Here is a 16,005-nt window from a genome sequence, read left to right as displayed (position 1 = left end):
ATAATCATTTCTCTAACAGTACCGTGATGGTGGATGGATGCGCCTAAGCTAAAATTATCCTGTTACCCTTTATATAATGTTATAACAACACCCCATCATTAATTAACATAAAATCACCCTTTTACATTTTCTGTAGTTCCACTACCATAATTAAATATTTTCTTCTTCCTTATTGGCTATTTAACATTAAGCAGCATTTGAATTGACGTCTGTGTAAATGCCATACCAATCATTGTCAATATAGATAACAGTGCCCAAAACATTAACATTTTATTTAAAACACTTGTAAAAACCAGTGAGGACCCAAACAACATGACCTGGGTTATGCCCGAATTTATCTGTGACTTGCCTTAGAATTGTCTCACTTGGCTACTCACGTTGTACCAGGCCTCTCTTGGCTATCGTCATGTCTATTCTTAGGAAACAGATTTTTTTGGGGCCTACTTACATTTTCAACACATTTTTATATACACCTAAGCAAGCATCAGCTCTACAGGCTAAGATCCCAAACGAACACACACAGCATGGGCTGACTAATGTCACCATTCAGGGTCTCTTTAAGCCCTGGCTTTAGGGCAGGGGTAGGCAACCTATGGCATGGGTGCCGAAGGCAGCACGCACGCTGATTTTCAGTGACGCTCACACTGCTCGGGTCCTGGCCACCGGTCCGGGGGCTCTGCATTTTAATTTAATTTTTAACGAAGCTTCTTAAACATTTTAAAAACCTTATTTACTTTATATACAACAATAGTTTAGTTATATATTATAGACTTATAGAAAGAGACCTTCTAAAAATGTTAAAACGTATGACTGGCATGTGAAACCTTAAATCAGAGTGAATAAATGAAGACTTGGCACACCACTTCTGAAAGGTTGCCGACCCCTGCTTTAGGGTGACCAGAGAGCAAGTGTTAAAAATCGGGACAGGAGGTGGGGGATAATAGAAGCCTATATAAGAAAAAGTCCCAAATATTGGGACTGTCCCTATAAAATCAGGACATCTGGTCACCCTACCTGGCTTCAACAGTGCAGTCATGAAAGCAATCACTGACTGCACTTCAGACTCCAGATTAGGTCCTCAGATGATTTAAATCAGAGTAGCTTAATCTTCAATAGAGTGATGCTGATTTATACTAGCCGAGGCACTGACCCTCTTAGCCTGTGTGCAGGGTAACACGACTCTTACTGGCCTATGTGGGTGATGCATTGTAGGGGGATCTTCAGGGGCCAGGCAGTACAGCAATGTCATGTGGTATCTGCATTGATCACTGGGATGGTGCTTTGGGCCCCAGGGATTCAAGTCTGATAGACTCATAGACTGTAAGGCCAGAAGGGACCATTGTGATCATCTAGGCAGACCTGCACGTTGCAGGCCACAGAACCTCACCCACCCATGAAATGTTTCCCTTCTTGCCAATCCGCTAAGCTGCCTTCTAGGCTATCTAAGGATCTGTCTCAGGGATTCATCTGGCCCCATCACTGCACTGTCTGAGCATCTCGCCGGCTTCAATGTATTTATCCTCCCAACCCCGTGGGAGGCAGGGCTGGGTTGCAGTCGGGGAACAGAGGCAGAGGCTATGTTTCTAATTTAAACAGGGATTTGAAGCCCTTCTCCCAAGTCTCAGCCTAGCACGTAACCACTGGACCCTCCTATTCCAAGAGAGGGGCCTGAACCAACAGCTGGCCCGTGTGCTGCCCCAAATGAAGTAGTTTGACTTTGGAGCCACACTGGGCTTCTCCCTGCAGGAGATGCCGTGAATCAGGGACAGCGACAGCTGGGCCTCAAGCCCAGTGTTTGGGTGGTCGCAGCCAGTGTCTGCTCTCTCCGCTTGGAGGATCCAGCCCAGCTTCCATCACCTGACTGTGAAGGCAGGGACGAGGGAGAGAGGAAACGGCAGGAGACCTGGTTGTGGGGCAGTGTGTTGTATCATGTAAATAAATAGCATGGACTTGCCCCCTCCCCCCCCCCCCGTTTATGTAAAGAGGAGATGGGGGGAGCCAGCCATTGATACCACAACCATGGCATTCAAGGTAGCTGGCATCGAGCCCTGCCTGAGAGGAGGGGGCCGAGGGAGAGAGGCTAGGCTCCACGTATAGAAGAATTACTGGAAACCGGTTTCTATAAGCAGATCCCAATGAAAAAGGCAGCACAGGGGTAAAATAAAACCTCCCGCCACTCTGGAGGAGAGAAACAATGGCCCCTGGAAAAAAACAGGTGGTAAAAATAGAACCAAGGCCCTCCCCGTCACAGGGCCAAGAGGACCGACCGGCTGGGGTCCCGTGGCCACCCACACAGTCATATTTACAGGACGCCTCGTGCCGTCGCATCGGGACTGGACTTGTAATAGGAGTGAGTTATTCTTAAGAGGCTGGTGGTAGACTTTTTGGCAGTTAATTTCCAGTAGCTCCTGATAAGATCATCTGGGCGTGTGTGTGTGCGGGAATAGAGTTGCCAACAATCCCGTATTACAAGGGACGTCCCGTATTGAAATAGAAAATTGCCTGTCCCGTACTAAATCAGTGCAGGGCGCCTTGTATCCCGTCTTTCAACATATTACGAATAGTCTCATTATGCAAAGCCAGTTTGATTATTCACTTCTGTCCAGAGATAGTGTTTGTAACATGCGCCAATGTAGTAATGCAGAACCCGTCACATGATTTACTGAACCAATGTACCTAGAGCGCAGAGGTTCCCAAACTCTGGGGCATGGCCCCTAAGGGGGCCACAGTAAGGTTACCAGGGAGGCACGAAGGCAGTAAGGTTATCAGGGGCCACACTGAAAGGCTGGAATTAGTAGGGGGCTCTGTCCGGCAGGGGAAGTGGACAGGGCTCTGTGCAGGGGCTTGGCTGCCAGGCCCAGTCTCCCTGCCTGCCTCGCTCCCCCACTGCTGCAGCAGCCACCTACCAGCAGTTACGCTCCTCTGCTGGGACATTGGCAGAGACTCTGCGAGCGGGGAGGCTACACCCCGGGAGTACTGACCCCCCTGCCAGGCAGAGCCCCTTCCTCACCCTGGTCCTTCAGCGCAGTTCCAGGGCATGCAGCCCTGTCCCTGCCGGACAGAAACTGACCAGGGAAAGCTGGGGTCAGCAGGGGGCCATGTCCAGCAGGGGCACGTACTCACGGGTGCATCTCTCCACTCCCTTCCCGAGCCTGGCCCTTCTGCAGTGCCCTGTTCACTTCCAGAGCTGGGTCCTGGCAGCTCAGACTGCCTGACTGCTGCAGGGAGTGGAAGGTTTCCTCCATTGCCATGCGATTAGTACCCCCACCCCTGTGGTGGTGGGCGCCCCACCCCGGCCCCGTTGGCACAGGACACTCCTCCCCCCCAGGGGTGCTAAGAAAACAGTCCTGTACTTTTGAAATACAATGTTGGCCACGCTATGCGGGAAGCTCGGCCCTATATCACAGAGCCCGCAGCCCAACCGTCACCAGCTCCTCAGAGCTAGGTCAGCCAGGGTGGCCTCTAGGGAAAAGCCAGGCTCTGGCAGAAAGTGGGATTCAGCAAGGGGTGCAGTGCCATGCAGATGCCCCTTGGGTGGTGCTGGGAGAAGGGTGAGATGCTGCTGGAGGGTCTCTCTGTTAATTTGTCCATCCATTACTGTGGTTAACTCCTGGGAGTCTTCCCATCCTGTACTTGGTAGTGTGGGGTAACAGTTTAGGGGGCAGTGTTCAAACTTGGTCCCTGCAGTTTGGAACCTGAAGCCAGATTTAGGAGACTAACTCTAGGCACCCCAGATTGGTACAGATTAATGCTCCAAGTTTCAGGGTCCGAGGGCCTCCTGGTCTGTCTTGAAACTAAAAAGCTGGCGGAACTAGCTGGCCTCTGAGCTCTGTACATACAGGTGTGTGTGTGGGAGGGCTCTGTGTGCTTAAAGCGTGGCTAGTAGGCTGCAGCGCGGCTTGCCATTGCTGGAAGTGTTCATGTGGAAATGCAGCCCCTGGGGCTTCCCCTGAATCTGAGCAGAGGAGAGCTGGGTTCTCTGTGGGCCAACAGGCCCGACTGCAGATGGCGGGGCTGGGAGAAGGGCTGCAGTCTGCTCTGCTCCATTTTTACTGGCTGTGGGTCTTGGCAAGGTGCTGGGATGGGTCTTGGTTGGGCAAAGTGTGGACCTCCCTGGGCATTGGGACTGGTTGAGACAAACTTGGGACCCCCAGCAAAGCCAGTGGAAGGGCTCTCCTGGCTGCAGTGCATCAGGCTGGATGTAGGGGGAGCTGGGGCAATGGCCCGGCAGTGGGAGGGCATTCGTGGAGAGAGTTAGGGGGTGATGGATAGGGGTTTTCCGGTTAAATTGCGGGGAGGGGCTGCACACAACCCATGAGACTCCCCGGCAGGCTCCTGTTTTCAGCTGACATGGAGCAGCTTCTGTGCCGCACTGCATGGCCATAAACACCAAGCCAGCCTGGGCAGGGCCTGTGACAGGGGAGCTCCCAGTGGCTGCAGGTGCAGCCGCATTGTCTGAGCTTACACAGGATGCACCAGCTAGGGTGGGGTGGTAGTTTCCCCAGGCTGCTGCGCATCTGTGTGCTGTTGACAACAACCAGCGTGTCCGCTGAAACTAACCCAAACCATCAGGGAGGCACATTCCAGCCCCCGCCTCCAGGAGGAGCAGCGAGGTGACCTTGCTCTCGTGGCTCGCCAGTCAAACTCACGCTTTCCCCCCTGCACCAGACACGGACTCGAGGACTTGAGAATCTGGGGCCTGAGCTTCCCTGTGGTGACCCTAAATCAAGTAGGCTCTCAGTCCCCCAGGACCCCTTTGCTCCAATCCCTGGCCGCTTCTCAGCCACCTTCTAGCTCTGGTGGCCCAAAGAGAAAGGTCATGGGGTTTGTGTGGGTCTTTCCACCTTGGTCCTGTTCTTAACCAGCCATGCTGGGGTTGTGTCATCTTCTCAGTTGCTTCTGACATGAATGGGAGCTCCAAGTCCTGACAGGGTTTTCCTGACAGTAATATTTGAAGGAGATTGGGCTCTTCGCACAGCAGGGTGGATGGAGAGTGTGGGGGCATTGCATGTAACAGTGTGTCTGCTCTGGGGGGCGAGGGGGAAGGAGGGCGGGTATAGACCAGGTCTGATTGTCCTCACCAGTCCTCAGCAAGGTCCAGTTCAAGATAGAACATAGAGGCATAGGGACTGGGTCATACACGCATCAGCTGAGTATAGTCAGGGTCTCCTTGTCTCCCCCATCAACCCCAGAGGATGGAGCTGGCGTCTTCCCTCCCTGTCCATGTAGCGGAGTCTCCTTGCCTGGGTCCAGGGGCAGTTGGCGTGAGGTGCCCAACCCACAGACAGAATGGTACCAAGCAGGTCGCTCTCTCTCATGGAGACTTTCGATTTGTTTCTTGCTGTGTTTGGCTTTAGCTTAATCTGCAGCACAAGCAGCCCAGGCTGAAAAGCCCTTGGCTGCCCTGTGTGGCTGGCCCATGTTCTCACAGAATCTTGGCCCGTAAAATGTGGATGTGAGGTTTCATTCTCTCCCCCTACCATCAAGTCAGGCTCAGCCTGCCGTCTCTGCACCTCACTGCAGAGGGGGTATTGTCCCGAGTAAGCACGAGTGACATTATCCCCATTATCTCCTGCAGATGTGGCCCTTCCAGTTGAATGTGTCCTCAGCGAGGAGGACCACCCCACCTGAGCGGAAGGTGCTGTTTGTGATCATCTGTGACAAGTTCTGTATGGTGACGGTTCATTCGGCGGATCTCCACCCGACCTTTGTCTCGGTGAGTATTGTCCCTGGAAAGAGCAGAACTCCTAAACATATGCGATTGTCACAAGGAACACAGATGTGTCCCGGCTCCCATTGGCTTGTTCAGCACTTTCTCAAACCAGTTCCTTTGGGACGAATGTTCTCCAGCTCAGTCTTGCCGCATGGCGAGTTTTTTGAGACTGTCTGAGTAAAATCGGATCCAGCCATTACTTGCTGAGCCACACATGGAGCATCTGAGCAGAACATCAGAGGATGGAGATATCATGGCTTCCGCACTCAACTCGTGAGGGCCACTCGGATTGAGTTCTGACTTTCCCCACAAAAACACATCAGGCTCTGGGTTCTGAGCGTGCCTGGAGAATTTCACTCACCAGGAATTTGCTTGAGAAGGGTCTGAGCAGCTGGAACTCCACCTCATAGTAGCAAAGGGGACAGCCTTGGGGTAGCACTGTGTACTGCTGGGTGGAAGCATCCTTCTTAGGTCTTATCCCCAGTCAGAAGGGAGTTGGAGGAAGTGCAGTTCATGGTGGGGGAGGTGGAGCCCCTCACATCTCTAAGGTCTGGCCCTCCATGATTAGAGAGCAGCATTGTCCCCCTTCATCATTGTTTTCAGTTATCACTGCAGCGCCGCAAGGCCCCAGCTGAGCTCAGGGCCCCATTGTGCTAGGCACTGTACATATGCTGAGCGAGAGACACTCCTTGCCCTGAAGAGCTGGCAGTCTGAATATAGAGGGTGAGAGGGGAAGTGACTTGCCAAAGGTTACCCAGCAGCTCAGTGTCAGAGCTGGGAATAAGACTCAGGTCTCCTTAGCCCCAGGCCAGTGTCCTACGCCCTAGAATATGCTGCCTATCCAGTCCTCCTTGGCTGAAAGGATGGTGGCCACAATACAGGGCCTCCAGGACAGGGATGTAAATCTATGAAAAATGGGGACCCCGTGGGCTCCCTACAGGGGTGAGAAGGTTGCCCCACTCAAGAAGAGAAGCAGACTGGACTGTCACCTATTCAGCAAGTCAGGTGAAGGACAGTGCATTCAAAGCGAGAAAGATCCAACCTTCTTCTCCTTCATGTTCTGCCTAGAGGCAGGTTGGAGGGGAGACAAGCATTAGGTACGGTGCTGATTTCCTCCACCCCACGTGAGCGCCAGGGAAATGTGTATCTGGTGTTTTGGTGCTGGCCCATCCCCAGAGTGGACACATGCTCTGCCCTGCCACCTGCTCTCCTCTCTTCTAATGACACTCTGCCTTGTGTCACCTGGTGGCATTAAGATGCTTTATGAACATGCATGAATAAAGGGGCACATGGCCACTGGGAGGCAGGGCAAGATTAGCAGTCCCCCATTTTACATGTAGGGAAGCTGTGGCACAGAGCTGTTCCGTGATCCTTGGGCATGTCCATGGCAGAGGCAGGAGTAGAAGTGGGGCTGGTTCTGCCAGCCGGCCAGGACACCAAAATCCTCAGGATCTGTTTGTGTGCATGACTGTGGCCAGGTAGGAACAGACATTTGGAAGGGTGGCCCAGTAGTTAGGGGGTAGCCTGGGCCTCAGCAAACCTGAGATCAGGTCCCAATTCTGCCACTGACTTCCCGTGTGACCTTGGGCAAGTCACTTAGTCTCCCAATGCCTCAGTTCCCCATGTGTAAACTGGGGAGAGCAGCCCTGGCCTGCTTCCCAGTGGTGTTGTGAGGCTAAATTAGAGATTGTGTGGAACTCGGGTAAAACGGTGATGAGGGACATATAAGCACCATAGCTAGACAGAGCTGCTGATTGGACAATCTGAAGAGCCAGCTCTGAATAGAACCCATGAGTTCTGGATCTGCTCACTAAAGAATACTACCGCACTCCATGGTAACAGTCAATAGCGTGAATGTTGTTGTCACTAACACGTGCTGGTGCTTTGACTCCTTAACCCCCCCAATATCTGGCTTTGCTTCCCTTGGGAATTTGGCAAGCTGTGCCAGTCCCCGACTAACTCCACACCAAATCCCCTTGCCCAGGGAGAGATGACAGCTGGGGCAATAAGTCCCTTACAGGAAGGGACATGTTATTAAAACAACACAGACGTGTGCCCTGGATAGGAGGGCGGGGAGGAGAGTGTGAAAGAAGGGGAGAAGAAAACATCTCCGTCTTGTCTCTGTCTCAGTCTCTCGTTCAGTCTGTCTGGCTCCTGTGTCCTGTTGTTTGCCTTTGTCTGTCTGGGTTTTTTTCTTGTGAGACTGGGAATCAAACAGCTGGTGGCATCTGGAGAGAGCAGCTCAGCTCCTCTGGCTGGGCTAAGCAATGGGCCCCATGCAAGGGGGGAGTTCTTGGCCAGTTAGCTGCTGGCCGCTGCCCCAGCTGGAAGAAATCCTCCAAATTCCAAACCAAGCCCCCCAGGACCCATTAGTATTGATAACAAACAGCAGGGGCTGAAGATGGCATGTGACCCCCCCATCAGAAACATGTGCACTGCCTCCAAGTGACTGAGGGAACATCCTCAGCTGAGAAGCCAAGTGCTGCACCCCTTGTGGGGGGGCCGGTGGGGCTGGGGCCAGGAACTGGAAGGAATGCAGAGCTAGGACAGGAGGTGACAAAAGGACTCTTGAAGGTCAGCACTGGCAGTCAGGCAGCAGGGGGGTGCCACGGGCAGGGAGGAGCGTGGCCAGGCTGTTCACCAGCCGTCACGGCCCGGTTTGTACTTGGCACCAGAGATGGCTTCACAATTCAGGGCGGATTTTATGGTTAATAAAGGCCTGATTTTTCCTCCTGTCCTGCAGAGGAGAGGATCTGAGCCCAATACATCCCATAGGGGAGGGAAAGAGGGGCCCCTGACCTCCATATTCCCAGTGAGAGGGAGACCAACACCCCATGCACCCAGCAAGTAGGAAAGGGGCCTCTGAGCCCCATACAGCCAGCTCCTGAGCCCTGTGCAGCCAGTAGCTGGCCCTGGACCCCCTTCCTCTAGTACTCAACTCCATATGCCCAGCACCGCTTACTAGAAGCTGGTTTGCCGTGCCAGGTTTCGTCCCTCTGCAGTGATGATTTAATGTGATGACACATGCTTACCTTCCCCAGCCCGCAGTGCTCCCCAGTGCAGCATATGCCTCCCCAGCAAGACACAGGCTTCTGCACAGCCAAGGGGGACCCCTTGTGGAAATGTTGGCAGGGCAGGATTGGCTCACGGGCCAGGAGGGCGCTCGCGGGAGTTTGTAGCAACAGCCCTGGCCTGGTGCTCGCTGCACAGGGCATGTGGATGCTTTGCTAAAGCTCCGATCATCTCCTGGTTTGTGGTCAGTGGGTCCGACCTCCAGGTCAATGCAGCCCATGCCTCCCCGCTGCTCTCTGGGGGGCTTCCCCGTGTCTCGCGCCTTGGGAAGCCCTGGCTGCCGGGGGCCCCCATCCAGCTGCGTTCATCTCCTTTCTGCGGCTGCCCTCCTGTTAGGGAGGCCCCTGCGGGGCCTTTAGGTCCCTGCCTCCTCCTGGAAGCCAGGCCAGCACAGCCACAGGGCGCCAGGCAGCTGCGCAGAAGCCGTGGGGTGTGTGGAACTTCAAAGGGCTGAGTGAGGAATTGCTGGGGATGAAGGGAACAGCTGGGTTCATCCTCCCGCCAGCCTAAACCAGAGCTTGGCCTGCTGCTTGGGAGGTCCCTGGCCCTCTGTCCTCCTGGGTCTCCCCGTGGGTACGTCCTGGGCTCTGTACCACGTCCCTCTGTTGTCCTCTGGCTGAATCAGGAGATGTGCTGGCAACAGGTCAGCAAAGCCTGCGAAGAGCCCCCCTTGTGAGGGGTCCGTGTGCAGCGGAGAGGAGCAAGGCTGGGATGGGAGGCGCTAGCCAGCCCTTCTGGACTGTGCTTCTGCATGGAGGATCAAGAGCAGCGCTTAGCCTCTGGGTGCAGGAGCGAGAATCTGGCAGGGAGCTGGGGAGATCCTCTGGCTGCAAATGGTTTCAAAACCCCAGACACCTGGGGCAGGCTGGGCCACTCACAGTCTGCCCCCCAGCTGGCCTGTATCCCCCTGCCTCCTGCAGTGCGCCCCTCCTCTAGACTCCCCCCACAGCTGGCCTGTATCCCCCTGCCTCCCGCAGCATGCCCCTCCCCAGCTGGCCTGTAGCCCCCTGCCTCCTGCAGCCTGCCCCTCTCCCAGACTGCTCCTCCCCACCTGGCCTGTATCCCCCTGCCTCCCACAGCGCGCCCCTCCCCCAGACTGCCCTCCTACCTGGCCTGTATCCCCCTGCCTCCCGCAGTGCGCCCCACTCCCCCAGTCTGCCCCCCACCTGGCCTGTATCCCCCTGCCTCCTGCAGCGCGCCCCTCCCCCAGACTGCCACCCCACCTGGCCTGTATCCCCCTGCCTCCCGCAGTGCGCCCCACTCCCCCAGTCTGCCCCCCACCTGGCCTGCATCCCCCTGCCTCCCGCAGCACGCCCCTCCTCCAGACTGCCCCCCCCCACGTGGCCTGCATCCCCCTGCCTCCCGCAGTGCGCCCTCTCCCTCTGGCTCAGGCCCCGCACCCTCTGCCCGATTCCCGCTGCGGCAGGCCCCTCCCTGCGGCTCAGGCACTGTACTTGGCCCTGGCTGGCTTTCCCCTCTGGCCCTGGATCTGAGCGGAGGGCCAGTCTGAGCAGCAAGTGACGCACAGAACTTGAAAAAGCTCCCGTTTCCTCTGCCTGTTTGGAGGAAGGTCAGGGATGGGATTTGGCTCCAGTGAGCTTGACTGGGGCTGGGAGCTTTGTTAGCAAACTACACCGCCTTCCTATTTGTATCTAATAATAACCCGGGCTGACAATGGCGGAGGCAGGGGCAGGGTGCAAAGAGCTACCAGATCGATCCTGGCACCACTCCTGCCAGCGACCCCCTCCACTGACCCCCCACGCGCTGCCCTGGGGGAAGTGACGGGCCAGCCCACCTCTGGCTCACACTTCCTGACCCCCTCCCCCGGCATGTGCTCACCCAGCCAAGGTGACCCAGGGGTTCAGACAGGTTGGCTGCCGGCGCTGCTGAATGTTCCTGGAAAACCCCAGCGCCAGGCCAGGTGATTCAGCCTTCCTGTGGGGCCGCCAGAACCCAAGCGCAGCCAGGCTGCCTGTGTGGTACCCACCTGGGATCTGGTGTGTGAGGAGAGTCCCCAGGAGCGCTGGGCCGAGCCGGCTGGGCCGCCAGGGCAGGGCCTTGCCTACATGTGTGCCGCCATTTGCCAACACAGCCAGGGACATTGCGGGGTCTTGATGTCTGGTTGCTTGGTCACCCTTGGGCCTGAGTTCCAAAGAGCAGCACGTTTCCTGGTCCCCTGGACCCAATGGGGCGTTTGGCGCTAGCCAGATATTTGGTGGGATGTGGGGCTCTGGTGTTGTCCCAGCCAGAAGCCCAGTCACCAGACAGAGTGGTCATGTCCATTCTGTTGCTGGCTTGGTTTTTTTCAGAATAACATGGTCTACGGAGTCTTGGGCAACGTGGCCACCACCTTTGACCAGACCAGTGGTGAGCAGCTTGTACAACAGGTGAAAGACCACTATGATAACATCACTTCCTTCACCGAGCTGGAAAACCCCCTGCACATCCACTTCCGAGTGGGCGAAGGTGGGTCCTGGAAGGGCTCGGGGCTGGGAGCTGGCATCCACAGCGCGGTGCTGTGCTATCACCCCTTGGAGGCTCCCCCGCACCCAGCTGTCGCTCTGGTTCACACGATCAAAGCAGGGGGTGTGTTTCAGGGCAGCACATGGCTCCCTGCCTCCTTCGCGGGCCGTCGCTGGGGAGTTAGGCTGTTAAAAGAAACGAGCTGGTTTTACCGTGAAAAGCCACGTTGGTGAAAGACATTTCTCGACTCAGGCTTAGACTTTCAATGACATGGCAGATTTGTTTTTTGTTAGTGCTGTGGACTTCCTCACAGCAGTGTCTTGTCCCTGCCAGCTGGCCTCTCAGCAGCGTGCGCTCCCTCGCAAGCAGCGGTTCGTGCTCAGCACTGCCTGCAGGAGCTGGTTTGGAGCTAGTCAAGCACAGGCTGAGTGGATAAGGGAGGAAGGGGATGCTATAGACAAGACTCCTCAATACCAAATGGTACCGCTGAGACTCTCAGTGCCGTGTGTGTCTAAAACCATCCGCGCTGACGCTCGTGGAACGCAGGGAGCAGTGGCCCACACTGAGCCATGGCATAAGAGGTTGCAACTCCCACTGGTGTCAGCAGGAGCTTTGTCCATTTCTACCAGGGCTCAGTATCTTGCAGCGTAGCAGTGAGGGGCATGGGAGCCCAAGTCAGAAGTCCAAGGTCCGTTCCACACCTTGGCCTGGAGACCAGGCCCTTGCGAGGTAGGGAGGGAGGTCACTGCAGCTCAGCAGAGTTCCCCACGCTGGAGCATACAGATGATTTTTTCTTCTCTCGCCCAGATGCCAGCAGTCCAGAGAACTGCATCGTGCAGCCTGGCTTCAATGCCTGGCGGTACCTTCAGACCGAGTTCTTAGTCCCAGAGGTTAAAGGCTGCACCAGCCCTAGTGCAAAGAAGGGGAAGGAGGCTCACATCTTGCGCGTGCAACAAGGCCCAGCGGAGACCAGGTAATTGGTGTGCTTTCAACCCTGTCCTCTCGCGAAGGGAGGGATCAGCGCATTCTCCGCCCCGGGCCTCCCCATCAGAGTACGCCTGAGGCTGGCTACAGGTTCTTCCCTAGCCGAGGGAGGGGTGGAAAGGGGGCGCCTCTTACAGAGGCAGCCCCAGTAGTTGGGCCGAGAGCTGCACTGCAGGTTAGCTAAGCTCACTGTGCTGCCAGGCAGTGTCTGCAGTGGAACTTCGCTTAGGAAGGGAGCCCCTTCCCACAACACACACATGCAGGCTGGGTCCCAGCAATGGGGCCGAGAGAGCATGTCTCGAGGCTCGGCCCAGGGAGAAGTTGTGCTGGTCAGAGGGTGGGCGGCGAGGCTCGAGGACGGATTCAGGTCTGTGAGCTCTGAGGACGGAGCTGCGGGTGTCGGGGATCATTGGAAGGAGGAGGACGGATAGGGGTGATTTGGAGGAGGGTTGTGGTTTGCTTTGCCTGTTGGCAAGAGCCCAGCAGCGGTAGAAGTGCTGGGGTGGAGTGTGTTCTGGAAGGGGATGGCACCTTGTCAGGACCCAGGCCAGAGTGTAGAGCAGTGTGGGGTATCTCCCTCTTTGATGGAGGGGGACAGCCCTAGTTAAGTGGGGGCTTGGCTAGGGAAACTCTGAGACCAGTGAGGTGGGAGGTCTTTAGGGCTGGGAAAGGTGTGGAGGGTCTTGAAAACCACCCACTCTAGCCAGTCTCCAGTGATTCCTCTCTGGCTAGGCCCGTGTGTGTGTGAGGGACAGAGAGAGAGGAGCACGTGGCATATTTTGTTGTTGGCAAAAGAGGCCTTGAAGTTGGCAGAGGGCTTGTTAGCAGAAGAGGCCTGCCGTTGGAGTCTTTGTCCGGGGGGCCCAGCTGTGGCTGAGAAGGTGGACTAACCATCGTGGGAGGCCATGTTGGTTCATGAGCCCATCGGTTTATTCTGGGGTTTGCACTGTAGCTCTCAACCCGTGGAGGTGAAGGTGACCGTGGTCTGCCCTGAAGCAAAGCCGCTGCAGGATCTGGAAATACTGCTGATCCTCCAAAGCCAACCCAACGTGACCTGGAACATTGATACGCAACGCACCGTGAGCATAATGGTAAGGCAGGAGAGAAATGCTGATTGAGAGCTCATATTTCCGTGATGCCTTTCAGTTCAAAATGTTCACGGGGCGGGACGGCCACCCCACCTGAAAAGCAGCCACCTCTGGGGTGGAACACAGCAGTTGTTTCAAAGCACATAGCCATGCTGCAGAGCAATCAGGGATGGGGAGTGAAGAGTTCTGTGTCCAACTGAAACAGCAGGAGGAGTTTAGGGAAGCAGAATGTTACTGAGTGATAATCTGGCCAGGACAATGGGCTTACCAACCCTACTCTGTGACAAGCATCCTGGGATGTTGAAAGGCTACCAGTGGCCAGGACCTCTGGCTGGCGCTCAGATGAAAGGTGGTACCTGCCAGCAGCACAGAGGTTAAAGTAAAAAGGAGTGGGGGAGAACCCAGCTTCCCCTCATCTCCCTGGGTTGGGCAAGCAGCACTCTCCTACAGCGTCCCATGTCTGGTTGGTGCGGTGAGAGTGCCCCCTCCTGTTTTGATCTATTTTAACCATTAGTGCCACCTACTGAATCCCCAGTGCTGGAGTGCTCCACAGCCGCCTCTTTCCAAGTACCAGCCTGGCCTACTGCAGCTTGCCTGGGTCCTGACGGGATCCCGGCATCAGAACAGACTCTCACAGAGCTGGGGCCTGTTCTCCCAAAGCCAAGCTTTAGTTTTGCCAAAGGGGCTTCATGATGCGCCGGGGGCTGCGTCAACACGCAGAACACCTGGGCTCCTGCAGGCTTTGTCCTTAGGCTGGCAAGGGCTAGAAAGGCTGCAGAGGAGGCACCCGTTTGTGCCCTCATTGAACCTGACTGAAAAATGACCCCCTCAGCTTCCGCCAGGTCTGTGATTGCTCGTGGGTCACAAACAAGCTTACTAGCACTCACCACCACCCTCCAGCACATCAATTCCTGTCTTCTCTATCTCTCTCCCTCTTACTTCTCTCTCCTCCCTCTTCTCCCTCCACAGGCGTCTGGGAAATACCGGATCACCAGATTCCCCTCCGAGCAATTGGATGAGAGAGTCCTCCCTGACAGTGAGCAGGGCCTGATCGGCTTGGCCCACCAGAGAGGATTTGATGACATAGCTTCATATACGAACATCCCGTCTGCTACCCACGTGATCCTTGAGCTGCACAGATGTGGTGAGTCTCTGCCCAGCCACTCGACTCATTTATCAGCCAGGCTCTGAGGGTAGGTCTATGCTGGAATTAAACACCACTGGCTGACCTGTGTCAGCTGACTCAGGCTCACAAGGCTTGGGCTACAGAGCTGTTTAATGGCGGCATAGACATTCGAGCTCAGGCTAGAGCCCAGGCTCTGGGACCCATTGCAGGGTCTATGCCGCAACTAAACAGCCCTCAAGTTAGATGACATGGGCCAGCCACGGGTGTTTAAATCTCAGTGAAGACATTCTCTAAAGGCCCCACAGGCAAAATTGCCACATGGCTCAGGAGGTTGGGAATGGGCTGCCGAGCCTCCCACCTCTATGGTCACTGGCTCAGATCCAGCCCAGGTCAGTAGTCGCTAAGAGATGTCATCTGGTGGCTGCTTGGTGGTCTCAGCCCAGATCCCAGTGAGCAAGTGTCCACATCAGAATTTGCACAAATTGTTCCCCTTATTGGCAGCCTCAACAGAAGTGCCTGGGATTGGCTGGGCCATGGCAACTGAGCCCCCCACCCTCAAGAGATGGCTCTCTCCAGCTAAGGCCCATTGGTGGGGCAACATATGGGAAGTTGGCCCTACTAATGCCTGTGCCGTACCTGTTCTGAGCATCAAGATAACGTCACTCTCCAGAGCTCAGTCTGGCCCTTTTCCCAGCACTAGATCAGCCCCTCTGGGTTCTATCATCACCTGCATTGTGAGGGTTACTCTTGCATTTGCAAAGACGTCATCCCAGTGAGTTAAGATACCAATACCTCTCTCTGGGCTGCCGAAGGAAGCCCCTGCCCAATACTGTCCTGATGTTGATTTCTATAGAACCAGAAGTGAAGACTCCACCACCAACACCTGCACAACACCCCAAGACCGTCAACATTGTTCAAACAGTTTTCAATCTGCTCCCACCGTGGAAGTGCGCAGACGACTCCATTGAGATAGTCGTGCCAAAGATGAACTTAAAGGTGAGTGGCTAAACTGAAGAGCACGGGCTTGAGAAATCACATGCTCCGGACAGAACTGTGGGAACAGAACTGGGACCTGGGAGAAGGGGCTCAGCACCTTCCAGAATTGGGCTCTGGGTTTCTTCCTGTCTCCAACATTTGGATGCTGGGCGTCAGAGAGTTCTGCCTTACTCTGCCTCTATGGAGGGAGGAGAGAAGCAACAGAGGGACCAACCACGTTTTCCACAAGCAGGGGGTGCTAGGGGAGGCGGGGGGGAAGAATCTAGGATTCTGCCTGGAACAGATGATGGATACATTGGTATCTTTCTCTTAGGATTTAAATGACTACATCACGGATATCACATTGCAAGATCCCCGTTGCAGAGCTGAACAAAACCAAACTCACTTTGTGCTGAAAAGGTATTTAGGGGACTGCCACACCAAACTGGAGAGTAGAATTCTAGCCAGGAATAAGGTCAGTGATAATCCCACATGGTGCTAACATCTACATTCTTATCCGTGTGAATGGCTTGGTGTTAACCTCTGCCCCACCCCCAGCACACTGATTCCTGGTCTGTTGCTCA

The 16,005-nt window shown here is 55.4% G+C and overlaps 1 protein-coding gene across 1 annotated transcript in view; it reads left to right on the top strand.

Annotated features, from left to right (window-relative positions):
• Positions 1 to 16,005, top strand: part of ENG (endoglin) — a 60,768-nt gene that overhangs the window by 27,895 nt on the left and 16,868 nt on the right. Inside the window, exons 3-9 of the mRNA XM_050926059.1 lie at positions 5,579 to 5,716; positions 11,095 to 11,251; positions 12,056 to 12,221; positions 13,185 to 13,323; positions 14,290 to 14,464; positions 15,300 to 15,442; positions 15,756 to 15,896. Of these exons, the coding sequence (XP_050782016.1) occupies positions 5,579 to 5,716; positions 11,095 to 11,251; positions 12,056 to 12,221; positions 13,185 to 13,323; positions 14,290 to 14,464; positions 15,300 to 15,442; positions 15,756 to 15,896 (1,059 nt within the window). The remainder of the gene's footprint in view (positions 1 to 5,578; positions 5,717 to 11,094; positions 11,252 to 12,055; positions 12,222 to 13,184; positions 13,324 to 14,289; positions 14,465 to 15,299; positions 15,443 to 15,755; positions 15,897 to 16,005) is intronic.

The sequence above is a fragment of the Gopherus flavomarginatus genome, chromosome 17 (genome assembly GCF_025201925.1).
Source record: "Gopherus flavomarginatus isolate rGopFla2 chromosome 17, rGopFla2.mat.asm, whole genome shotgun sequence".
NCBI classification, from domain to species: Eukaryota; Metazoa; Chordata; order Testudines; family Testudinidae; genus Gopherus; species Gopherus flavomarginatus.
This window is presented reverse-complemented; position numbering and strand designations above follow the sequence as displayed.